The sequence below is a fragment of the Python bivittatus genome, unplaced genomic scaffold, assembly GCF_059951505.1.
Source record: "Python bivittatus isolate LINGU-HERP-01145 unplaced genomic scaffold, Pbiv_v1 ctg000700_np1212, whole genome shotgun sequence".
Lineage (NCBI taxonomy): Eukaryota > Metazoa > Chordata > Lepidosauria > Squamata > Pythonidae > Python > Python bivittatus.
Window position 1 is genome coordinate 6,512,497 of NW_028277098.1, and position 27,521 is coordinate 6,540,017.

At 40.7% G+C, this 27,521-nt stretch overlaps 1 protein-coding gene across 1 annotated transcript; it reads right to left on the reverse strand.

Moving 5' to 3' along the window:
* Nucleotides 1-32: 32 nt before the first annotated feature.
* On the reverse strand, nucleotides 33-26,127 carry NPHS2 (NPHS2 stomatin family member, podocin). Its single transcript, XM_007432482.4, has 8 exons — nucleotides 25,845-26,127; nucleotides 16,300-16,403; nucleotides 14,221-14,293; nucleotides 10,667-10,749; nucleotides 8,774-8,977; nucleotides 5,945-6,000; nucleotides 1,970-2,048; nucleotides 33-474 (listed from the first exon to the last, which is right to left on the reverse strand). Exons 1-8 carry the CDS (start codon nucleotides 26,125-26,127, stop codon nucleotides 205-207), a joined length of 1,152 nt encoding a protein of 383 aa, XP_007432544.1. The 3' UTR covers nucleotides 33-204.
* Between the last annotated feature and the right edge of the window lie 1,394 nt (nucleotides 26,128-27,521).

Genomic DNA, 27,521 nt, shown 5'->3' on the forward strand with positions numbered 1-27,521 from the left:
TAGCTTCTTAGAAGTAAATTTATAAGTCAGGATTGGCTGCAACATCCTGCCATTTGTATCTTGGGTAGTATATCTGAGTTTGGTACTTTTTATTTGATTGCTATTACTATTTGAATTTTAAGCAGGAGATTTAATTGCCAATTATGTGGTGAACTGTATCAGCTACAGCTTGAAACCATAATCCTTTGAATTTTACATGAATTTCTATAGCATGGGGGAATCCTTGCCCTTTGAAGTTACTGGGTTATTGTCACAACTTGAAGGGTTGTAGCCAGCGGAGTTTTGATTCACTGCAACTGAAAGGTTCAGGGGGTCAAAGGGTAAAGGCAGAATAATGGTGGGAGGTTTTTCAGAAGACAAGTTCTGCAGAGTGTGAAGATAACGGAGCTGGATAGCAGCTGGTGTATGGGACAGTATCTCAGCTGCCATCTTCAGAGATTCAGAAGCAGCTTTTTCACCTTCAGCAGCAATCACCTACAACACAAAGGCCATTTGAGAATATGCATTCAGTTGTTTCTGTAACTATATTACTTATTATAAGATACTGCCTTTCCTTAGCCCAAATCAGAAAGAAAAAGTACAGTATACTCTACCCAGTATATTGTGTGATGTTATATTACTTTGCCCAAGAATCATCTATGATGTTTAAGTAGTCCCAATTTTTCCAATGTTCATTAAAAATATCCTAAATACAGTTCCTGTACACAGCACAGACTCTTTTAGTTCTTCCTCTTCAGTAATTTACTAGTTGATGTCTGTTCCTATGGTTGCAGGAGATTATTCGTTTCTCTGCAGATTTTTTTTCTTTCATAGCAAAATAACAGTACTTTGTGCAAGCACTCAGGAGACCTGGTAATTAAATTCACACAAAAGATTAGGGAGATGAAGCATGGTGTATCCTATGAATGTGCTGTCTTACAAGTTATGAACAGCTCTAAAATTCATAGTAATCTGAAATCGGAAAGTAAGCAATGGATCATGGAGACTAGTCTATGAGAGGTCACTAACAGTTTCTGCTTCATCCTGCCTGTCTCTCCTTACTTACATTCAATCGATATTATGGTACAGGGCATCAGCCTCCTCAATAGCAGGTTTCCAGATTAAAGCTACAGTAGCTGCTGGGTTAACATTTGTTTTGGAGGAAAGCTTAGAATTGAGTCAACAGCAGTGATAGCAAAATGCTGCCTAGTGTTCTGTTTTTGTTGAATTTCATATAAAGCCTCTTACACATAGAGAAATAATGTTCATAAATATATCTTAAGCATTTAAAAATGCTTGTTTTAATTTCCCTCTCATAATAACAACCTTACTGTAGCCCATGCCCTTTATCCACTCCCCCCAAAAGTACATCTGACTAATATTTTTCTTCTTGGACCACTTTGGCTTTGATGCTTCTCTCTAAGCAGAATCAAGAAAAAGACCAGCAGAGCAATCTACTAATTGCTCTAGTGTTTTATTTGGGACTTTTTCTTGTTTTCTGTGGTGTTTCTGATACTGTTCTGATTTTGCTATTTATTATTATGGGTTGTCTTGTTTGTTTTATTTTTATTGGAAGTTGTATGCTGCCCAGAATCCTTTGGGATTAGGGCAGGTTATAAGTACTGTAATAATTCCATCCAGTCATTTCTGTCTCTAATCCTAGAAATAGGAGTCTCTATACTTGACTGTGGAAGAGGGATGGGACATGTAGCTATATATGATAGAAACATGTTTCCTTGACATTGCTGTATCCTTTAATCAACCTGGGGACTTAAATGGAAAAGAAAAGTGGATAGAAAAGGTGATAGCGAGGCCTTACCATTGCAAAGGAAAAGTATGAAGATAAAACCAGAATCAGGTGGTTCAACCTCCTGTTGGCCATCTTTTCCTCTGCCCTGCCACTCCCATTGAAACGCCACCAGAGGAAAAGCATTTTTTTCTCCTGTAATCTCCTGTAATAAAAATGGGTATCGGCAGACACACAACTTACCCTCACTTTGGCATGACGCTGGGCTTCTGCTTGTGCAGATAGTGATACCTGAAGCTCAGCTGGCAGCCGAATGTCTTTACTGAAATAAAAATAGGAATCACGAAAGAAAGGCTACTGTCCAGACCTGGAAACAATAGAAGATGTTTGGCATCTGGGATTATATATTTTTGGTTACCTTTTTTTTTTCTCATCATGGACTGTAAACTATCTGATCTGATTACACCAACTTAATTCAGCTATTTACTTCGGGAATAAATCTTGGGCTGATATGATATTTGAATATTTGTCCCAGGTGCTGTCTACAAGCCAGCCCATTTGGAGTTTCACTACCATCATCTCCAGTCCATGCCTACTGATTTCTTAGCCAAAATTGCCTGCTTCGAGGATCAGATTGGAGGTTCTAGAAATAGCCTGCCTCACCCTGGGTTGATCCATGGGTAATTTGTCTTGACCTCTGTCAAGTTTAAGAATGAGATCCAATCTCACAAGAGACCATTCTTATATTATTTACAGATACCAATTTTCTTCAAGGATGAATTTCTATTCATTAATTGAAAAACTGGTGTTGAGGCTAGGCTGCCTTTTTTATTTCTTTCACCTTGACTCCCAACAACCCAGAATGTATCTCAATGAACTCTGTATAGAGAGGTTTAAACCCAAGACTGTAGAAGCTGCCTCCACTACATGGCTATGCAAGTCTATGTTCCCCTCCAGTGAGATGAAAGAGCCTGGCATGGGCAACTAGGGAGAGCTGATATTCTTCTCCCAAACCCTATCTTGACATTCTCCTAGCCACCTTTTTCGGCAACAGCAAACTTGGTATATCCCAAATTGGACCACAATCCTCTGAATTTTGTGGACCCTCACAGACATACTCCAATCACTTTCTGCAGCATTTCCAAAGCTCAATCATCTACTGAAAGTGCAATTTGACTGAGATTTGTCACACCCTCCCTCTCCAAAATCTCTCTGGTTAGTGTTTGGAAGCTCTGTCCTATGATCTCACCAACCTTTGAAAAGGCTGGGAATGGGGGACCAAGGGTGGTCTTATTCTCATTCTGAGTTGAGAACAGACTTGCCAGGCCTTGAATTCAATACTTGCTCTCCCTTTTGCCCTCCTCTTTGCATTTTACACAAACAAGTGCTATTTTTTTAATCCCCCTTTTTGCGTGGCTGCCATGCCATCACTATTTACATGCAAGGCAACTCCACAGTAACAAATCAAGGCCAGAAGTTTTTGGATTTGTTTCTGAATTAAGGCAGAGTAGATTAGAACAGTCCTCCCTACCTTGGATGGGTAAAAATACTGTCTTGAATTGCTGCACTTTGCACTGGATTCAGGTTTCACCTAAAGTCCACATTCCTAGCTTTTACACTGTCAATCACAGTAACATTTAACCCTTCTGTCAGAAAAAAAAAAAAAAAAAACCCACACCCAGTAATTTTAACATTCTTGGCTCTGAAAGTAGGAATAGTATAAAATGTGGAAAGATAATCTGCCATTCTTTGGAAATCAGATTTCTTGCAATGGTGATATTTCCTTAATGGCAAGTGAAGACACCTCATTGCTCAGTGCATTTGGAATGAGTGATCATAATAATGTGTGAGGCTCAGAGAGAGTAACCCACCTGCAGTGAAAGTAATTCCTAACGCAGATACATGCTGTTAGTAAAATACGGACAGTGAAAGCCAGAGCACTAATGTCCAAACCCTGATCCAAGGCTTGTGGTGCAGAATTGTATTAAATAAATATGGGTCAGTATATTGCTTTATCAATTTGCATCACCTCAAAATTCTTAGTTCATAACCTTATTGGGAGGAGAGACATCCATTCTTACTATAAGTATAATCAGCATAATAAACACGCAACAAGAGTTTCTTTCTTATAAAAAAAAGTTCTATCCTTATTTAACAAGTCAGGCATAAGCTTATATTATTAAAGCCTTCAGATAAACCCAATTTTGGATACAGTATGAGTCCATGAGTAGAGTTATAATTCATGAATGGTTTCCAAGTTAAATTCTGTATCATATTTTTCAGATAGGAAGTTATTTTTTACATTGAGGCATACTCCCATAGTTTAGTTTGCCATTCTGCTAAAGAGAGAATTACATGTTATTTGGACACAGTTCTTCAGGTGAAGTCTAACCAGCACAGAATACAATGAAACTATTAATTCCCGTGATCTGGTTACAATGCCTCTGTTAACACAACTCAAGACTGCACTGGCCTTTTTAGCTGCTTAGACTCACAAGTCATTTTGCCCCAGGGAAATACTTGGAAGGAAACTACTGCTATTTCTTCACTGACTTATCTGCTTCAGTTCAGGCAGCTGTCACCTAAGGTACACCCATTCTCTCTCCTCATGATTTTACTATGAAAAAAAGAACTCTCCAGTTTCTTTAACCACCCTCCATAGACAGTTGGCAAGGCTGAAAGCAGCTTCCAGTTTGCATAGACAAAGGGAAGGGAAGATGGAAGTAATTAATTGTGGAAGGATAGGTTGTAAAAAGAGTGTAGGCAACTGGAATTCCGTACCTTCCCTTTTATTTCTAAAGCATCTCAGCATCCAGATGGGGGAGAGATTGTTTAAAGAGCCCTGTGTTTGGAACAGCTGCTGGTGGGTGTGGGGCGAGGCAGAAGGAAGCGGTCAAGGTTTGTGGAAAGGCCAGGAGCACTGTCCTTTTAAAGGAGCATTGGTACCTGGGAATAGTAGATATTCTAGGGATAGCAGTAGTGTTTAATAGTTAGAGTAGTAGAACAGTAAGGTGAGCAATAGCAATATAGATTAGGTGAAAACTGTATTAGTGGGACACCTGGGTATAAAAAAAGAACACTTTTGTACTGTGAATATTGGTTTTATAAGTAAAGGAACCCCAATATGAAAAAGGGGAGAGAAAAGGCCGTGTGTGCAGTGTCTCATTGGGAATATCTTGGTGAGTCTGGGTAATCCACCCCTGGATATTAAATGAACCTGTGACATTAACGTATGTCACAGGTGCCTTTACTGACTCGTGAAATTATTCATTTATTTAGGCATATCTTGGTCAAGAGACAGTCCTAGTATTCTGGGTGTCGTATCTCAGTAAAAGTTGATGATAGTAGTTGTTGTAGCCATTCACTTTCCATTCTGGATAGAGATGTGAGCCAATTTGTCACTGCTCTTAAGACTGCACAAAGAGATTTAAAGAAGATTACAACAAATTTACAGTGCTTTTTTAAAGCTTCCTCAAAGACAACCTTAAACACTTGCAGAACTGGCCTATTATAGCCTCTGACCATATCTATATTTCTTTGATATTGCAGGAACATTTGATATCTTAAACACTTGTAACAAGCATCAATTCTCATACTGCTGGTTGTTTTACTCATAGATACTATACCATGGAGACTCGTCTAGAATTAGTTCATGCCTAGACTCACAATATAGCAAGGGCCAAGTAAAATAGCACAAAAGAGTGTGCAGGCTTTGGAGTTCTCCAGCACTCCTCATCAGAGACAATGTTACCAAAAATAATGCAAAAACAGGATGGGGAAAAAGCAAGGAAATCTACAGCCAAGGATAGGTGTTTCAGCTATGAGGTCTGCAGTTCAAAGCCAGTGGAGGCAGCAGACTGAATGCCAGTGGAAGTGTTACCAGTTAATGATTAATTATAATATTCCTGTCTGTTTCTATCATGGGCAAAGCTCACAGACTGTGTGTTTTCCTAACCTCTTGCCTAATGAAGATTCTGGAAAATGCAGAAGCTCAAACAAACATTTTAGTTGGTCCTAATAAATAAATCTAACAATGGATTTTGGACTTCTTCATGGACTGGCATAATCATAATTGCTAATTATAGGCCAACACAAACAATTTGTAATACCTGAGTGAGAAGTTACAAATTATAACTAACAGCTAAAAGATTTCATTCTTTTCCTTTCCTGACATTCTGACACTTCTTTGGTTTTACAGAGTACAGATTTCATACCTACATTTCTGTCAGCTCCATTTTGATCCCCCATTGACAGGTGATGGCATCCACAGCCACCTGCAAAAAAGAAAAAAAAGGAGGGGTATTCATGTGACTGCCAAAAGTCCTTAAATCAACATATAAAATATTATCCTAACCCTCCAACAAAAACTCTTCAAGTAGAAGCTATTTTTTCTGGGTCCTTATTTCATGCAAACTTCAAGTAAAAATATCACGAGTTTATGAGGATTGATGTTTTTCAAGGACAACTGCTTAGAGAGTAAAATCAAGTCTTGTAATATTTCTCTTGATTCTGATTAATGTGATTGGAGGAGTTGCATCTGTTTAAATTGATTCAAAATGCCCTATTGTGTCTGTATTCATTCAACATGTACAACTATAGACCATGGTTAACAAACTCTGATAGCTATTTTCACACATGCTAAGAAAGAAGAAACAAACCACATTATTCCTTAATTGATTGCCTGATTCATATAACATGCTAAGATGTATTGTGGTTTGCTTGGTTTAGGCTTGATCAGGATTGTTTGAAGTCATGATTTATGGTTTGTAAATGATGTTTATAGTTTGGTGTGTTGCATGAACACAGACTATAAATATATGCAGCCACATTATTCCCAGTGATGACAAGATCTCATTCAACGCAGCAAATTTTTGTTGTGAATGCTTTTGTTGGATATTACGCTTAGATGAAGATATTTGGTCTCTTCACAGGATGAGCAGGTAGTTCATGAATAGGTAATTCATACATTTTGGGTAATTCAAAACAGTGTGGGTCTATGAGCAGCCTCATGTTTAATCAAATTAAATCCACAGCCAGTTCCCAAATCCCTTATATATAGAAAGAAGCACAATTTCAGATGGTTGTTGGTTCCTTCTCTTCCTCTTCAATTAAATAACCATTATGACAATCACTTTTTTCTGTAAATTCATTATGGTTTCAGGAATCCATAATATATGGTTAATAAGACTAATTTATGTACAAACTATTTTAGCACAAATTAGTCTAGGTAAAGTGATAGTTGAGGCTATAATTGAGTTAAACAATCTGTGACTCTGACCGCCAAGGTCAAAGCATCTTCTTGTGTCCACTCTTCACTCAAGGGGAAGTGGTAACAATTTCGGATTGTAAAGAGAATTTACTGGCTCGTCAGTTAATGGGAGTTGCCTTTGGCAATTTTTATTCTTGTGAGTATGGTATGGCCAAGGCAAACCTTGAGAAGCTTAGAATTGGGACCAGTGTTCAAGCAAGCAGGAGTACTGTATATTGTAATGTTGTTCAGAAAACAAAAACCAATGAAAAGTGCAGATGGCCTTAGATGACAAAGCCACTTTCAGTAGTCAGTATTGACATTTTTAATCTATATGTTTTAATTGCTGAGGCATAATACATTCTGTGCAAATTTAGGTTGCTGGCTCCAGAACATAAATCATTTTTCTTTGAAGGAATGTAAAAAGATGCAATTTTATTGCTTGTGTTCACAATATAACATTAAGCAAGTCTTTTCTTTAACAAAAATTATAGTGGCCTGGTTTTCAAATAATGTTAAACCATTATACTAAATCAGGGGTAGACAGATTGTGTCCTGTGGCCACGTATACCTGCCCCATTGCATCTCCAAATTTAGTAGAAAATGTGTGTAATTCAGTGGTGCATTTTCAGACCTTTGAGGAGAGGATTAAAGTGGGAATTAGGAGGCTAGAGGCTTCCCACTCTGACTCTCATTCTCACCCAACCAAAAAGTTTGGGCTAAACAGTTCTGGTAATGTCACAATATTAGGGAATCTCCTGGGTCCTTCTGAACATCCAAATGTTGCTCATACCAAGTTTAAAAAAAACAAAACAAAACCAAGCTATATTATGGCATAATGTTATATTCAAGTTTAATCCTTCAACTGCACAGAGAATTCTGCCTTCTAGACTGCCACTGTAAATACAGAAACATAGACTGGAGGGAAATTGGCAGCTGGAAGGAAGAAACTGATGCAAGGCTTAAATCTCATTTCCAGTTCCTTCTCTTGTTCAGGGGACATAAGGTATAATTTTCTGCTTTCTAATGAAAGCTTTTTATTTATGTATTTAATTAAACAATTTATATGGCTGCTCATCTTTCTACTGTGATCTGGTTGGCTTAGAGTGATTAAAACCAAAAAAAGGTATAATCCAAAATAATTTTAAAAAGAAGTTACAACAAAATTCTTTTTTGTTATGAAGTGGTTTGTAATAAATGACTCTTTAGGGATTTATTCAAATTAAAAGCCCACAATTATTGGCATCTTGTCCTATCTGTGGTATCTAGGTTGGCAGTTATTGGAAACAAAGGTTGGATTGAATATATCTTGGCCAGACTTAGCAAAGCAATTCTTATGAATCTGCATCAAGAAAGAGAAACTGTCCAATAACAAGGCAGCAATATATTACTAATTCCATTTCACTTATTACAATGTGGAGTCCTTGGTGCTCTCTAATCTTGGTTGTTTGCTTGCAGATGTTTCATTACTCAACTAGGTACCATCATCAAACAAACAAGCAGAAAACAATACCCTAATCAAGGAACTACCAAGGAGAAAACTATACCCCCACCAACACTGGCAGGGCAAGCTACTGTATATAAACAGGGAGCGAGCCCCACACTCACTAGCACTCATGATGTTACCTAGTCAGGTAATGAAACGTCTGCAAACAACCAAGCTCAGAGAGCACCAAGGACTCCATAGTTCAACCCTGAGCTACATGTATTCTCTTCTGTTGATTACAATATAAATATTTTTGATGGATTTGCCCTTCATCCAGAGCTATCATCTTCTGAAAAATCCTCATCTTTCCCACCTTTATCTCCTGGCTGATACTCTTTCTCTCCATCAGGATGTTGGTGAAAGTTTGATGTGCCAGCAAGCGCTTTGTGGTAGTCTGTACTAGCAGCTGAACTGCATTAGAAATATTAGCGAGGGTGGTCATCAGGAGAGTGACGTTCTCCATTCGATAGTAGCAGACAGTATTTATTTCCAAAACAGCCATGTCATTGGTGATTACCTACAAGGAATAGAAGGCATTATGAGTAATCTCCAATGTAAGAAGATGAGGAACAGATGTGCTGATAATTCTGCCTGTCACTAGAAAGAAACAGGAAATCCAGGACCTACAAAAATTGAGCAACCTTATTACTGCAATACCTGGGCTGGCAAGATTACAGGAATCTCGCAAGATATATCAGTATCGTCTGCGTGTCATATGTTTTTGTGTGGAGGAGGGTGAGTCAATGACACATAGTTTCCTTAAATCTACGTAATTAATTAATCTTAAGGTGATATTTCAGCTGCAGACTTTTGATAGCCAACAATGGATTGATTATTTTGATTCAGAAGGCTGCCCAGTTCCTACATTACTCTGGGTATCTTATGTAATTAAAAGAGAGGAAAACAATTAAAGAAGAAAAGAATATGTGCACCTGAACAAAACACACGTTACCTTACAAAAAACTCACCAGGGGCTCAACAAACAACCTAGGTCCAGGCTGGAGAGCACAAACACATTTTCAAAGACTTGTGGAACTCTTGCAGGGTTGGAGCAATGTGAATCTCCAGTGGGATGTTATTCCAGAGGGCCGGCATCACAACAGACAAGGCACATTCCAGGGACCCACTAGGTGACATTGTTTAATAGAAGGGACTTGGAGCACCCCCCCTCTGCCCAATCTCACTGGTCAGGCAGAAACCATGGAGATAGGTGGTCCCTCAAATAACCAGGCCCTATGCTATGAAAGTATTTATAAATGACAATCCGCACCTTGAATTGCACTGAGAAGCAGACTGGCAACCAGTGCAGGTTGTGGATCATTAACGGACATGGATGTATCAAGTGTGCTCATCACTGTACACACTGCTGCATTTTGGACTAGCTGTAGCTTTCGGGTCATCTTCAAGGGCAGCCAATTGCAATATTCCATCATGAGGTGACCAAGGCATAAGTGACAGTCTGAGGGGCCTTCCATTCTAGGAATGGGTGCAACTGGCACACAAGATGGACCTGTACAAAGGCCCTCCTGGCCACAGCTGCACCTGCTCTTGAAGCAGTAGTTGTGAATCCAGGAGAGTTCCCAAGTTGTGCACTGGTCTCAAATGGGGAAGTGCCACTCCATCTAAGGCCAAGGTGAAAAAAATCCCAGATCCAGAAAGCCCAAAAAACCATTTAGTCTTCCCAGGATTGAACACTGGGTCAGGACACTGACATTGGGTGGCCAGGAGTTGAGATGTACAATTGAGTATCATCTGCATACTAATGATACCAGACCCCAAACTGATGGATGACTTTACCCAGCAACTTCATGTAGATGTTAAACAGGAGGAGCGAGAGTATTGAACCCTGAGATGTTCCAAAAGCAAGGGGCTGTGGACACAACCTCTCCCTCCTCCATCAGCAGTGACTGGAAAACCACTGCAATATAGTGCCACCCATTCTCAATCCCTACAGTCTGTCCAGAAGGATATCATGGTACACAGTACTGAAAACTGCTGAGAGATCAAGAAGCACAAAGATGGACACAATAGCCCCATCCCGGCTCTGCCAAAGGTCATCAACAAGTGCAATCAATACAGAACCTATGTAACTTCTTTCTAAATCATGTTTGCTTGGCAACTGCCTCTGATTTTTTGATCATCCATGAGTTTTTCTCCAGCAAATGAGCTAGAAGAGGATGAGTAAGCTGTAACTGAACTCACTTACCTCATAGAAAGGAATCTCTAAAGTTTTGAGACGAATGTCTGTTTTGTGGTAAGTATCCAGACAGGGAAGGAGGAAAAACAAGCCTTTTAGGAGAAACAGAACAGCATGGAAGTTACATGCTAGGAATTAAGGTCACAGTTTTTGATTCTCAAGTTATCATATTGGGACTTTACATACGGAAAACATATTCAGTTGAGCTGGTGATCACTGATTGGTGATGGACCTTTCAGAAAATTGATGGTTGACCATCAGAAGCATTCTAGCCAGTGGTTTATGCATGCATTTGTGTGCATGTGTGTATGGGCTGATCTGATCCAACATCAAATGACTTGACACATTGAGGCCAACCCATATTTGTGGAATAGTGGCTGTTTTGGTTGCTATCACAGTCTCCTTTGTAGCAACCAGGCACTCATTCCCTTTTAATAAAAGTCATAGCAGCCTGATTGGGATTGGAATCATCCCCATTTTGTCCTCATTTTTCCCCAAATGTTCACAAAATATTTATTTATGGAAAAAACAAAAGGGACAAAGAGTAGTTGCAGCTAGAATATTCCCATTATAAGGCTGCTGTAACCTTCTGTCTCCACGCCGAGACAGAAAGGAGAATTAATCTCATCTTATAAGAAATGCTGATGTAATGTAAGAAATAAGAATCTCATCTTCTAAGAACTGTTGCAACAAACTAGTGATAAAAATGTGGTTCAGGGGTTACTTTTATCACAATCTGACCTGGGATTCAGGTTCCCATGTTATGCTGGCTGTGTTCATACTACAGAAACTATCAACCATATTTTAATCAAATTTGTTGTGAGAATCCAGTATTTGTCAAATTATGATTCAGTTTGCCATGCAAATTCAGAAAACTGGGTTAAATAAGTAAATCATGATTCACTTAACCAGGGTATTTGCTTATATATAACTGTTAGATCTTCCAGTAATCTGCCTTACCATGTCATGGGAACCAAACCAAAGTTTGGTTGCACAAATGAATATAATTCTTTTGTCCAGTTGCTATCTTTGTCAAGTTCTAAAGGTTTATGAAATGCTTTAAAATCTGTGAACAGAAACAATGGTGGAATGGAGTGGTGGCCATCACTTATATCTTTTGCCTTAACATTTTAATACATTATTGTCAATTTCCAGACTTCTTTTATCTATATACTACTAAAACTCTGTGACCTTTAACTGGGCAAAATGGTGCATGGGAGGGCAACAATTTCCCCAAAAAGGTACCTCAAATGGGCTAACTTACAGAATGTAGTGACCCATGACTCCTGTGGGATTGAAATTTGGGAAATTTGTGGCTGTTTCAGCACTGCACTATAGCAGTCAGCCCAGGTCATGTGATCATCATGGGCGTATTCCTGACCTCTTTCCCGCCTCCCTCTGTCCCCTGCACCCAATCAGCTGGCAGCAAGGCCTGACAGGCGAGTGGCGATTGGCTACTTTGGAACTGAGGCAGAAATCTGAAATCTCTTAACGGCAGTTGGCAGTGAGGGAAGGACTTGGGTGCCTGTGGGCAAGGTAGGGCTGGCAGTCGATGGGTGAGCCCTCTTCCTCCCTAGAGGGGGCCTTTTGGGACATGCCGGAATGTGGAGCAGGGGTTTCCTCACAGACCACGGTTCCCTTGGTTCCACCTCCCCCCAGCAAAGTGGCAGACCGAGGGGGAGGGGGTAAGGGGAGGAGGCAGTTTGACGGGCTATCCTGAGGGTCGTGAGGGGAAGGCAAATGGCACAAGCCTATATTATATGTTTATGGAAATGAAGGGAGGGAGGGAGGAAGACTTCTGCCACCTTCCCACTAGCAAAGTCAATGGGGAAGCCAGCAGCAAGTTGCAAGTCACTCACACTTCACTGCTTTTTTGCCCTCGATCATTCTGTTTCTCTGTTTAGGTAAGGAAATATCTCTGAAACAGTGACCCAATGGGTCACCGCTTGTCTAGTTCCATGCTAAAGTCCTTGAGGCACCCATTCATTTTGTTTCTTGTATTTTCAGCTGATATGCCTAGGAAAAGTTCTCAGAAATGCTACCTGTTCCATGTGCAGTACCACGTAGACTGGCAGATCCGGTGCAAGATGTAAATGTTATTAAGCAAAAAAGAGATGATGACCATAATGCTATTGCATTTAGCATATATGCAAATACAGGTACCCCTGACTTAAAGTTCACTTGTTCAGCAACCATTTGAAGTTATGACAGTGCTGAACGAGTGGGACTTATGATGGGTCCTTGTAGTTGCAGCTGTCACAGCATCCCCAAGGTCACATAATTGCAACTCAGGTGCTTGGCAATTACAGCATTGCAGCATCCTGCAGTCACATGATTGCCATTTGTGATCTTCGCTGTCAGCTTCCAACAACCAAAGTCAATGGGGAAGCTGGCCGGAGGTTGCAAATGGCAATCATGTGACCACAGGATGCTGCAACCGCATAAGATTCACCTAACAGCAGCAACTGGGACTGCCAGAACTGCCCTTCTAAGTTGGTGCAGTCACATGACATTGCACTTTACGACAGCATCACTTAGCAATGGAATTCCCAGTCCCAATTACCATTGGTAAATGAGGACTACCTGTAGGATACTTACCACAGAGTGCAACACCATCACATTTAACTACAAAAAGGAAAACTTTTAAAAAATTAGGGAACTGGTGAAAAAGAGACTGAAAGGAAAAGTCCAGAGAAATTATTTAAAATCACACTGATCAAAACTCTACAGGAAAGTACTCTGCAATATAATTCCAAAAAAAGGTCAGCAAGGCTTTCTGATAGCATCCAAAAAGATGCAAGGTTTTCTTCAGGAAATGAAAAGTCCATCCTCACAAACAGAACAAAAACTCTGGAAAAAAATCTAAGATGATAATAAGGAATGCAAAAAAACCCAAAAAACGGGAAAGGAGTTTATGGAGCAGATGGCAAAAACATTAATGGAGCCAATAAGAACTTATTTAAATATATTTGATGTCTACCAGATCTGGGTCTGCAAAAATCCAGGTGACTACTAGATGGTAGCAAAGAGGCAAGGTTTTTCTGCCATCTAGTTGCTTCGCACATTACAGGAAAAGATGGGGCCCTATACCTCCAAATATATATTTGTATCTTTTGTAATATTTGAAAAAGAGATGTATAACAAATATCCATTCAGAAACACAGTGCTAGCTGCACAACACCCCCAGCACACTATTCCAGACCATCTGCCCTCTCAATTCAAGTAGTATGGAAAAAAATATAGGGATCACCCCATGGCAATGAAGCTAGTTTTAATTTCTATCACAAGTGAAGCTGCCAATATTATAACATTTTATTTACTTGCCCCTTGGTTTAGATAATTCAGCAATGATGATTAGCAGGATGATTTCTTCACATGATGTTCACTGTATATTTTTAGTGCAACACCCTAGTTATGTCAATGTTTCTCAATAACGTTGACACTGGCACCTCCTTTTACTTCATCAATGACTCCCAATAGTTCAGTCTGTATAGATGTCATAGCAAGCAGTGCTATATTTAACTTGTGGCTCTGCAAAAGTCTAACAATCTCTGTACACTTACCAGGCCCTCTTGGCCTTCCATGAAGAATACGACCAAATCGGAATAAAATAGCTCTCTCATACTCCCGTACAATCTGTCATAGAAAAATGGAGATGAGTAACAGAATTTGAGAGGAGGAAGAATGTGGAAGCAGATAGTGCAAACAGTTTGGCTTCAGAAAGCTTTTAATGCCAGTTGGTGCAAATGTAAAGTGATGAGAGGAATAAGCCTTGCACATTTTTCTGTTTTAACAGCTTATGTGGCTTAATGACTCTTCTCCTCAGTAGCCAAGCATTGTTACCACGCTGCCTGGTATGACAATATTGAATACTCCACTCCCTATGTGGCATTCCAGTTATGTGCTTTCATGCAATTAAAGTAAACACACAGTAACTCTTAAGTTGGCTGGTCATAAGCAAGGAGAAGGATTTTTTGATATTTTAAAATAGAGCAGAAGAGGAAAATCTGGGGATCACAGCTGGTTTTCACTTGAATAACTTTCTTTCATGTTATCTATTAAAACTACAGGGTTCCTGTCCTCATGGGTATCTGCAGGGGTAGAGGAAGGGGAAATGGGAATAAATGAAGACAAGTATGACTTCATCACAAGTGCCATGACTTACATCCTTGCATCAGATGTCATGACACAAGTACATAATGGTGGCATTCATGTGATGAAATTGACATTTTGGCATCATTGAAGTTTGCTATGGATGCCACAGCATGTTCTTGTTATTTTGGTGATATGAAATAACAGATGATCAGTTTATCATTTAGAGAAAGACCACATAGAAGGGGATGACTAAACTTGGGTAGTTTTATTTCAATTGTAACATGACCTCTCTCAGTTTTTGAAAAGATCCCAGTTATGTAAGGCAATGGAATAAGATATTCCCATAAAAATGTAGAAAAGTAAGTTAGTACAAATGAGGAGTGATTCTATCAAATACTTTAGGAAGGTAAATATACTGTAAGTAAAATGGGATTATAAATATTTTTGCCATTGGGCAAGAGTAATTATTCTGAGGTAAAGATAAAAATGAGCCTTGACTATGGTGAAATATCTAAGTCAGACTTTGATCACCAACTGTGAGGCAGAAGAGTGGATGAGGCCTCCATCTCAACTACTGTTAAGCTGCGTGCTGTTCTGTCTGCCTCATGCTCCATCTGAGAGAAAAGATCATGAACAAGATCCAGGTGAACTAGATGTTGAAGCCAAGGAGCCACACCATTGCAATTGTTAACAGTGAGGTGTTAAATGTGAAGCTCCTAATCAAATGTGGTTGATCTTGAAAAGCTAAGTTTATATCCGACTTACAACTTGGGAACCACTAAAAAATCCCAGAGCTGTAACCTAGACTGGGAGGTAAAAAAAAAATACCCTTGAAGAAAGCAGTGGGAATCCATGTGATTTTACCACCAAGAAAACTACATCAGCATGTTTTTGAAATCACTGGGAATCAAGCTTGACTTGGCCTGAGGCTAATCTGGATCTCTCATTACAATGCCTCATTCTGATTTCTGAAGAAGGAATCTAACTCATGATGTAAGACTTTTTTTCTGAGTGAGGCACTGGGGTGATGTGGCTGGATGGCCCCAGTCAATTTGTAGATTGGTGCATCTGGAGGGTAGGTATGTGAGTTTGATAGGGAGAGACAGAGATGAATGTATGCAGTGATGACATCTGCTGATTTACCACTGGTTTTTGGCTTCGCATTGTGGATCTCAGGAATCTAGTAAAAAAAGAAAAAAAGGTCTCACTGCTTGAGAATCATGGAGAATGCTTGGATTGTGAAGACTTGGTGCTTGGTTTACAAAATCAGAAAATGTGGGAATTAAAATCTGCCTCTTCCATCTGTACATGAAATGTGTTTAATGTGTACTGAAAGTATGTTTATATGTAAAAGAAATATCCTTATCAAATAGGACTAACTTGGACAGACAGGTTAACACATATGCTGTCCAATTCATGAATTTTTTCTGTATGAGTGGGATATCAGGGTTTGCTGCTGTACCCCACAGCATTTGGATGTATGAACTTTACTAACTGATTGCTGTCTCTCACATGTATCAACTCTCAATCTCTAGAAATAGTCTTACCTTCATGCAGAACCAGATGGAAATGGGAAATGTGATTATGATGAGAAGGAGTGAGAGGATGACAAGAAGCCACTCACAGATGCCTAGGCCTGAAGATTTTAAGCCTGCAGAAAAAACAATACAGGATATAGGATTCTCCTGGTCTCTTTAAACCTGTCTATGTTACTGGAAAAATCAGATTTTATTTTTTAAACAATAGGGATTCTGGACTTGCTGACCCAAATTATTTTGGGAATAAGATGAGACTATATGAAGATGAAAAACAGAACTGAGATCACATACTCAGATTTCATCTGCAGATGAAATAGGGACTCTATTATATTCTAATTCAGAGTAATGTTCCAGCATACATTTGCTTTATTGGAAACTTTTCTCTGCCACCTGCATATGTTTCAGGTATTTCTTGACTACCTGGTTTCCAGCTGACATTGATTAGGAATATCAACTAGTTAAGTTGGCTACGAGTTTAATCCTATCATTGTCTGGACGGCACCACGCTGGGGATGCCACTAAGTTCCTTTACAATTATGGTGAACTGAAGGATATTTATGACTGTTAAGATATCATAACAATTTTCATTTACAACTCACACATACAAGCAGCACACACAAACACGATACACAAATGAGAACAGTTAATTTCAGAGTGGATCTGATGGTAGTCATAGACTACCTGCAGCTTAAATACACTCCAGTTGAATCCCCACTCATACTTAACCAGGGTGGAATCATTCTTTGGCAGCAACAGCACTTTGCCCATTCCTCCTTGTTCCCACATTTTTGTATTCATTTTGACTCCAACCCATAAAAGACACTGTGCTGTTACTAGCTGTTAGTATTTCCTCCCTTATTCTGACACCATCCAATGTCAGCCTCAAGGTATAAAACTTCAATTATGTTTCGCCTCCTATTACATAGGAGACAAAGTCAGGTGATCAATAGTGAATGTGATCAGAGAGGTGCTCTGGGTCTTTCATGCAGAGGTGGCATCACTTCTCCTATCTGATCCCTGGTCAACCTCTGGAAATCACCCTCTTGGGGGCGCCATGGAGGCAGTAGATATGTGATATAAACAATTCTGCTAACTTTTTAGCATTTGGGATTGATGTACAAGGAATAAAATGCGCTTGTTTAGAAAACAGATCAGTTACAACCCAAATTACTGTGTTGTGATTGCTCTCAGGTAAATCAACAATAAAGTCCATAGAAACTTCTTCCCAAGGTTTTTTTGGAGATGCCACTGATTGTAGAAGGCCCAAAGGTTTTCCTCCTCTTTTCTTTGACATTGCACATACAGGACATATAGAAACATATTCAGAAATGTCCTTTCTCATGGTTGGCCACCAAAATTGTCTACGTAATAAATGTAAGGTTTTTATAAATCCAAAATGTCCAGAGGTTTTACAATCGTGGCCCTTTTCTAGGATTTGCTTACGAAGTGAAACTGGAACATACAATTTGTCTGCCATCCACCAAGCTTGGTGTTCATGGGTTAGTGTATTTTTATTTTTTTGGAACCATTAATCAGAATCTAAGGCAGCATTTAGTTTTTGGAGCAGTTCATTAGTAGGTTTTTGTCTTTGTAGTTTTGACTGGGTTCTGGTCAGGGCTACTGAGCCAGGTTCTGCTTGAGGTGGTGCTTTAGGAATTACTGGAGCAACCACCTGTTCTTGTTGGCTGTTATGCTGAGGTAGTCTTGATAATGCATCGGTTAAAAGTTTTTCCCTCCAGGGGAAAAAGTTAAAAAGTTTTTCCCTCCAGGGAGGAATTTTAAAGTGAACTTGAAATGGCTGAAAAATTGGGCCCAACGTACTTGTTTGGGAGATAGCTTTCTCGGAGTTGTAAGGGCCTCTAAATTCTTGTGGTCCGTCCACATCTCAAATGGATGTGATGACCCTTCAAGGAGGTGTCTCCATGTCATCAAGGCCCAACGTACCGCAAAAGCCTCCTTTTCCCAAATGAGCCACCTTCTTTCTGTTTCAGTAAATTTGCAGGAAATGTAAGCACAGGGCTTGAGTAACCCCCCTTCATCTTTTTGGAGTAAAACAGCTCCAATTGCTACGTCAGAGGCATCGGCTTGAATTACAAAGGGTTTGTCAGGTTCTGGGTGTTTTAAAATAGGCTCTGCCATAAACAAGGTTTTTAAAGCCTCAAAGGCTTTTTGGCACTCTTCTGTCCATACTAATGGGGCCCCAGACTTTTGAGCTTTCGCTGTGTCTTTGCCTCTTGTTCTTAGTAAGTCAGTTAACTGCAAAGCAACTTGTGCAAAGTTTGGAATAAATTGGCGATAGAAATTAGCGAAGCCCAAAAAACTTTGTAATTGCCTCCTGGTTTTGGGTGGTTCCCAACTTAAAACATCCTTCACTTTTGCAGGATCCATTTCAATCCCTGAATTGGAGATACAATACCCCAAGTAGTCCACTTGTTCTTTATGAAATTCACATTTTGACAATTTGGCATACAACTGAGCCTCCAGTAATTTTTTTAAAACAGCACACACCAACTTTACATGGTCTTTTAAGTTATCGGAGTAAATAAGGATGTCATCTAAATAAACCAATACTCCTCGATATAAATGTTCATGTAACACTTCATTAATTAGTTGCATAAATACCCCAGGGGCCCCAGAAAGCCCGAATGGGAGGACCTTGTACTCATAGCAACCAAAAGGGGTCGAAAATGCTGTCATCCACTTGTCTCCTTCACAAATCCTTACACGGAAATATGCATCCCTTAAATCCAGTTTGGTAAATATTTTTCCCTTTGAAAATATTTTCAGCTAGCAGGTCCTTCATTAAGAGGAGGGGGTACTTATTTTCTTTACAGATGGCACTGAGGCCCCTATAGTCAGTACAGAGTCTCAAGCTTCCATCTTTCTTTTCCCGAAATAAAACGGGTGCTGCCATGTGCAATTTAGCCGGCTGTATAAATCCTCTTGCCAGATTGGTGTCTATGAATTCCCTTAGAGTGGCAAGCTCTTTCTGGGTCATAGAGTAAGTTTTCTTCTTTGGGAATTTAGCCCCTGGCTCAATTTCAATAGCACAGTCAGTGTCTCTATGGGGAGGCAGTGTATATCCTTCCTTCTTGCTGAACACAGCTTGTAAATCCCTGTAGGGCTTAGGAATGTTCTTAAGGGACTCTGGGTCCAAATCTAGAGATTGACTTATGCTGCTAGCAGTTGCAGCCATTGCGGTTTTTATTTTTTCTGTCTCCTCAGCCCCCAAATAAATTCCATCTGCGAATTGCATTTGTCCCGTCTTCCAAAAAACTCGGGGGTCCCACCTTTTCACCCAGTTTGCTCCAAGGATTAGGGCGTAATTCCCCAAAGGAGCCACTAAGCATTTAAGAGTCTCTCGGTGGGTCCTTACTTGTAGCTCAAAAGGCTCAGTGCGATACAGCACAGCCCCTCCCCCCACTTTGGACCCATCCAGCTGGGTGAAAACTATGGGAGTCTTTATTTTTTTCACCCTTAGCTCCAGCGCGTTGACCAGTATGGGACTGATCAAACAGTGCGAGCAGCCGGTATCCATTAGCGCAGTTAGCGTGGCTTTACGCTCCGTTCTGGGTGCCGAGATAGTCACTTTAAGGGTGGTAACACTCACCGCCTCATCCTCATCCGAGTCGTCCTCCTCATCATCCGTTTCAGCCTTGTTTTGGCGAGCGGTTTTGTTGGAATCCACGGTTGCCTCCTGTTCCTTTCCGACCGATCCATCTTCGTAAATGACGAGGTCTGGGAACAGCGATTCCGTTCCTGCCGCTGCGGTTCCTCTTTTGCCTTTTGTGCTGGGTTTTTGTGGTGCTCCAGCGGGCTTTTTCGGCTTCCCCACCCGTGCGGTCGGTGGTTTAGGACAGGACGGCACAAAATGACCGGGCTCACCGCAGCGGAAACAAACGCGTTTGACCACTCTAGGAAATCTCTTGTCTCCTCCTCTCGGTGGTGACTTCCGTGACGCCAGTGCCAGGGTACCGGGTTTCCGCTCGAAGTCCGGGTCAACTCTTTTCCACTGGGCTTCGACGTTACCGGCATGTTGGATCCATCCATCTAGGGAATTCGGGTCTCCTCGGGCGAACGCTAACTTCCACAGGTCGCAGCGCATCCCTTGCTGGAAGCAGTTGATTTTGAATTGCTCTGGCCAATCTGGAAGCAATCCCGCAATGCCGCAGAATTCTAAGGCGTACTCGCTGAGGCTACGGGTTCCCTGCCGCATCTTGCCTAGTTGTGCCCGGGCTCTGGAGACTACTCCAGGGTCCTCAAATCTTCTACGAAGAGTGGTTAAAAATCCACCCAGGTGGTTTAGTTCAGACGCTTGTGTTGCTCTGAGTTGGATCAGCCACTCCCCCGCTTTGCCGGTAAACACTCTACAAATGTAGAGTACGCGCTCCCGGTCGGATGCAAATAAATGCCCCGTCTGCTCCATGCATATGGTGATTTGAGCCATGAAATTAGGTACTTCACTTGGGTCCCCGCTAAATTTCTCGGTCAATCCCCAGCGCTTTAAGAGGGCATCTTGCTGGCTTGGATTGGGGCGACCCTCCGTTGAACCCCCGGGACGGGCGCAGGTGGTGCAACTGGGGCGGCTGGAGGCCCCTGTGCCGCTGGAGCTACAGGGGTTGCCATTGCGGGCATGGTTGGGGGGGGCTAATAGCGATTCCTCCAGCCCTTCTTCGCCCTCCCCCTCTATTCCTGGGCTCTGGTATAGACCTGAACGACGAACGATTTCGCTCATCCTCATCAGCTCTCTCTTTATTAAGGTGTTCTCCAATTGCAGGAGATGTATGCAATCCTCTAGGGTGTCCCTCCGCATCGATTCGACTCTCCCTGTCATCAGGGCCCAGCACTTCTCGGGGGCCATGTCCAGGAATGACATTCCCCCAGCCAGCTCTTCCATGCTCCACAACTTCGTCAGGTGCCGGTCAGGTTTCCGCGGCGGCGGGAGGGTAGGGTAGGTACCTGTTAGGGTTTCTTCCTCCTCAATCCCCCCTACAGCCCTGGGGCACTCTTCCTCCATCTCCGCAGCCGCGGTAGGTTTTTCGAGGGGGTTTTCCACGGTGGTTGGTTCCCTGGGTAAATCCCTCGCAAAATGGTGAGACTCCACAAAATGTCAGAGTCCGCACACTCAATCCCAAAGTTCAGTAAATCCTCTGGAGTCCAAAGAGTTCCATCAAAGATTTCTTTATTCAGGAGAAGTGTACAGCATCATAGTTTGTTGAGTCTAATTCTACAAAGCAAACCCTTGTCCTTTTAAGCCCAAATTCCTCCCCTTCTAGCTTTTCTTTCCCGCTTGAAACTCTTCGCACCTTGCCCTGGTTCTCACACCTCTTGGCCTTGGTTGCTTGTTTCAAGATAAAGATAACGGCACCTGGCCTCCTCTCCCCCCTTTTTATGGCAGGTCAAGCAAGCGGTTTAAAATAACATTCCCACCATTCCACTATTCACCCATTGATATATACTTAGCAATAAAAGTAAAAGCAATAAAAAAAAATTGAAGGTTCTGGCTTGTGTAGATCCTGACAAACACCATTCTGCTATTCTGTCCCTAAAAAGGTAGACTCAGTGGCACATGGAATGTCAAGGAAACTGTGGAGTTCTTGGGGTTCTCTGAGCTTGGTTCTTTTCTTGCAAACGTTTCATTACCCGGCTAGGTAACATCTTCAGTGCTAGAATGGGATGGGGTTTGCTTTCTGTTTATATACTGTGGCATGCCCTGTCAGTGTTGGTGGGGGTGGGGTTTTTGTTTTGTTCCTCTGGTAGTTCCTTGATTAGGGTATTGTTTACTGCTTGATTGTGTGCCTGGTGGTAATCTCTGCTTACCTAGGTGATGACTGCTGGTGAGGAGATGTTCTGATCTTTTGTTTTCTTTTCTATTGACTCTTTTGAATAGTGTGTAGATGCTGTTTATCTCTATGTGTCTGTTGATTGCTGCCTTGCCTGAATACCAAGCTTCCAAGAATTCCCTTGCATTTTTGGATTTAGCTTGGTCTAAAATGCTAACAGTTTCCCAGTTAAAACTATGGTTAAGTCTGTCCATGTGTTGTGAGATTAAGGAATTTTCATCATGTCTTCTGACTGCTAGTATATAAACAGAGAGCAAACCCCATCCCATTCTAGCACTGAAGATGTTACCTACTCAGGTAATGAAACGTTTGCAAGAAAAGAACCAAGCTCAGAGAACCCCAAGGACTCCACAGTTCACCCTGAGCTACACATATTCACCTCTATTGGTCAAGGAAACTACTTGCAATGTATTGTCAGCCTTGTGAGGTAGTCCAGGCAAGTACATCTTGGCACATGAAATATCAAGAAAATGGCGAAGTAGCATTTGTAAAAATACATAATTGTGTGCATCAATAAAACTATATGGACATGTCCATTTAATCACAAGGATTTGAGTTTGACTTTGTGTTACTTTTAAAATGTTAAAAATATGATGGAGAAAGGACCATCATTGTGTCAGTGGCCCAACCAACCTGCATAAAAGTGCTAGGCTGCTCTAGTTTGTTTTAACTCTACAGTCTTTACTGGTTTGGCTAAAATAATACAACTGTGAAATGATGGAAAGGGGAGAGAAATCTTAAATAAAAGTGTTCACTGCTAAGAAGTGATTCAGTTCCATTTGTCATTCCTCTAAAAAAAAGATTTGTGTTATGACAGAATGTGGAAAAGGGGCATACAAAGGAGACTAGAAAGGAAACACAGGGTCTTGAAGTCAGGCCTGCCCTATTCCTGCTGCAGTATATGACTGATGGATATTTTTCACTTTGGTGAAGTGCCAAAGTGGAAAGGCAGCAAAGCTAATGGATTAAACCAATCACTTGATCTATCACAAGCAGCATACACAAACATTGGGATAACATTAGGAGCTGGACACCCTGTGTTTGTGCCCTGGAATCAAAGGATGCTTCATTATTTATTTATTGGGTTCATAGGGCTACCCCACTCAAACACTGTAACTTTCTGTTCTTCTTTAAGTTCATCCTGTAAGTACTGTATGTTACAGAGAGCTGTGGCTATTTCTACTCTTGCCAGAAATAATGATTATACAAGTAAAGCATGTATTGTAAGATTAATGGCTATGAGGAACAAGCCCTGTTTTTACATTACTTGTCATCTGTGGTTGGAGGGGATTCTGTAACAAATATCAGCCCTGAAGGACTATTGGGTCTTCTGAAGCTTAGATCCTGAGGGGTGTTTGTATGTGCATGTGCACGAGGATAGAGGTGACAGATCAAGGAGTGAAGCTAATAAAAACCAAGGGGGACCTAGGTGGTGCTCAGCTAATATCAAGTAGAGCCTAAAAAATGGAATGGAAATATATCTTAATTCTAGCAGAAAACAATGTTTCTGCTTTGTCCAGCCCCCTATCCTGTGATTTCCCATATAGCTATTTATAAAAAAAAATTAAAATACTTCTGAGAACAGGCAACTCCATGTAGTAGTAGCTCTGAGCATGGGCATAATAGTGTGCAATAGCCCTGGATATTGGGCTTCAGATGCAGATACCACTCTTTTAGAACTCCATTCTCACTTACATTCAAAGAGACTTGCCTGAAACATTACCTTGCTGGATGTCAGAGTTCAGCAAAGGGAAAGCAGAATATATGAAGGATAAGAGAAATAAAGCTTGCATGCAGACAGACCCAGAGCCACACCTCTACCTTCTACAACCAGCACAATTTTGTGGCAAGGAGCGAAAGAAAACTCACAAGGGTTTTTCCCTAAATATTCTTCTCAGAGGTGAAGCCTGATCAGTTATAATGAACCTTGTCTCATAAACCCAAAATTAGGAATATACCATTTGAGGCCCTCTGGCCATTTTAAAGTTCAACTTCCATCAATTCCATCTATTCTGGCCAAAAGCATGTACTGTGGGAGTTGTAAAACAAAATATCTGAGAGTTGCTTGTCCTTGCTCAAAATAAATATCCATATTTCATATCATTTGGCAATACAGTCAGAGCATAACCGCCTTATCTAAGGAAAGGCTGTAGCTTAACAGTAGAGACAATGCTGTGCATACCGAATCGGAAATCCCATTCAATCTCTGCCATCCTCAGCAATGCTGAGAAAGATCTATTACAGCTGCTCCAATCCTAAGCAATGCTGAGTTAGAAGGACCAGTGAGCTAGTTTGGTAAAATGTAGCTTTATATGAAGTTTTTTAGGGTGATGCTTGTAAATTCTGCAGTATGGAATCTTGATGTAGATAAGCTTTTCTTAAGTGCCCTGCTAAGCTAAATTCATTTTGGAAAAACAAAAACCAATGGCAGGTTGTCAGGACCCAATATACCTAACCTAGGCTCCTCATTAGGCACAGACAAATTCAGCCACAATTTCAGCTGGGAATCTGTTGACATTTTAGTTCAGGCCAAATTATGAAATGATTTGATGAATCACGACAGGGAATTCCTGGAAGCTTGGCATTCTAACAAATCAACCATTAACATACAGATAAACCCTATTTAGATACCATTTAAAACCCAATCCAGCCTGGCAGCAAAGAGGTAGGTAGACAGATAAACAATCAGCAAACCCCACTCTTCCACATGTTGATGTTACCTACCTTGATAATGAAACATTTGGAGAAACACAACCAAAGTCAGAAAACACCAATAACCCAATTATTAGACTTATTCTGGGTCTCTAGTGAATGTCTAATAGCTGGGCCTCACTGCTGTCTAATTTCTGTAGTATCCAAGAACAAGATTATGTAAGAAAAAATAAAATAGCAGCTGGGACCCACCAACTTGAAGCTTCGCACCAGGGCTTCTCAATGGGAGAGGAAGTATACCACAGATCCCTCCAGATATGACTATCATTTGAATTTGAGTCAAATTCAAAGTCTGATTCCTTCATACATGCCTCATTTGAAACACACAAACATACACTATATTCCATATTCACTGGAAGATAATAAACTACTGTTCAGAATCTCTGCCTATGCCTTATACTGTACTGATATTTGCCACTGGGAGACCAATTGTCAATGTTGCTGAGTAGCTTTTGCATTTTCCCAGTAAATTATTTGCTCTGAGCATGCTCATCTTAATAACCTTGCAACAATGTTTGTTGATTTCTTTTGGTCATGTCCCCCTGAAGCCCAAAGCAACTAGGAAATTAGGGTGATTACTAGCACCCTTGTTTAGTTCTTATGATATATTACATAATTTAGTGCTTTTGCATTTTGCCGCCACCCAGAGCTGGTTGCTATCTGCAAGGGAGATGACAGGTAAATTCAATGTATTGGTATCACCCTGTTGCCTTTAACAAAGTACGACATACAAGGTATGTCTACCAGATCAACGCAACAGAAGTCCAGAAAACACTAAACAGATAGAGAATACTCTAATTTCTTGCTGTCTTCCAGTGCTTCCTGGATTTTAACAACCTGGATCTGGTTGCCTTCTTTTCTTGCTCTTTCCTTATAAGAGATAGTGTGGACTTCAAGGATTATAGATCTAAGATCTATCAAAATAGATTCTCTTCAGTAAGTTTTGATGGCCTTTCCAGAAGATGTTTTATTGGTGTGGTACCCCGTTTCTTCCCTTACCTTCCTCCTGCTTCTCACTTTCAAGCAAGGCCATCACCTCCATTTCTTCATCAAATGACACCACATCATCCACATCAACCACTGTGGAAGTATGGATTTGGTTGCTTGCTTGAAGTATGCTTTTGGTCTCCTTTTTCAATTTCCTCTGATTGGATTGCTGCCTCTCTTTGCTGGTTTTCTGCCTATGTGTCGTCTTTTCTTTTTTGTTCCCTGGAGCTGACTGCTCTCTGCTTCTCCCATGGTTCTCCCTAGAAGAGCTCCAAGACTTTTTTTCAGCACTCATTGTGTTAGCCTGCACTGTGGAAAGCAGCTCTACATGAGAAGGTGGGAGGTTGTGCTGCCTAGAAATTTATTTTTTCCAAAGGGGAGGGAGAGAGGGAGGGGAAGTATAATGCAAGAGAAGAATCTTCATTCTCAGACATGGAGTTATTAGATCAGTTGTGAGTTTCAGAAAGAGTGGCTATGTTTGCATGTTGTGGAAAAAATGATAGAATTTTGCTGCACTTTAAGAATCTGTGATGTCTGCTTCAGTGATCTTATTTCCTACTGATGACCAAGCTTTCAGCATTCTATCAGTACAGTCACAATGAGGATGGAAAGGCAGGCTGCAGCATTATATGGAGCAAGCTGAGAATGCAAGCTCACTACTATAAGGAAAAATCATGACCAAACTGTTTTCCCTTTATCTGTATACAGGACATCCAGATCTGACAAGATAAGAAGGAATGATATGACAGAAGTAAAATTCTCCATAAAGAGTTGCAGGCCAGATCTCCTTCTAGAACAATCCCCAAATCTATGAAAGTGAATGCTGCTGCTATAACATGTAGATTCTAGAATATACTTTAGGAAATGAGTTAAGTCTCTAATCTTCAGAATGCACTCACAGACTGCATATTCATTCCTTCAGAGGGAGTGCAATACCACTTAGAATTATATAAACAGCCATACCTTTTTTTATCATCATTTAGGTCATCATCTCTTTCATATACAGCTTTAGGACTTCTACGGCTACCCTGGCAGTATAGTGAATAGGTTTGTTCCTGAAAAATAATAGCAGTTGCCTCCTGCAAATATCCTGATTTGATGGATCTTGATGTTAATAATGGCCTGAATGACAGTTCCATAGCCTCCACCAACGTACAGATTGAAAATAGAGAAAATGTTACACTTATTTTCATACCAGTGCTGCTGTGAATATAGTCACTTCTTTCATTCTTGCTATGTGCTAAATTTATGTTATCTAAAATAGCCTGAATTGTTACACTGGTTTTGCAGTAAGTGGTGTTGTAAAATAATACTTAATTTAAAACTCAGATATTTGAGAGAACTATTACAGTGCAGTCCTTTGTATTTTATTTGCAAGTAAATTCCATTGGGATTGTTCCCAGAAAGTGGTTTATTTGCAGATAATAGGTATTACATATGATAATCTGGTGTACATACGCACACTAATGGTCTTTCTTGCTCTTGACACCACAATTATGCGTATCAGGCAATTATGTGCTAAAGCAGTGGTAAGAAAAATCTAGAAATTGCTGAATAGCTACTCCTAGCAGCACCTGTCCCTATGACCAATGAGGGAGGATGTCGGGAGCAACACTCCTGTGCAAAATATTTGGGAGGATGAAGTCCCTCTGTTCTGGATTAGCACTAGTTTATTCATTCTTTCCATTT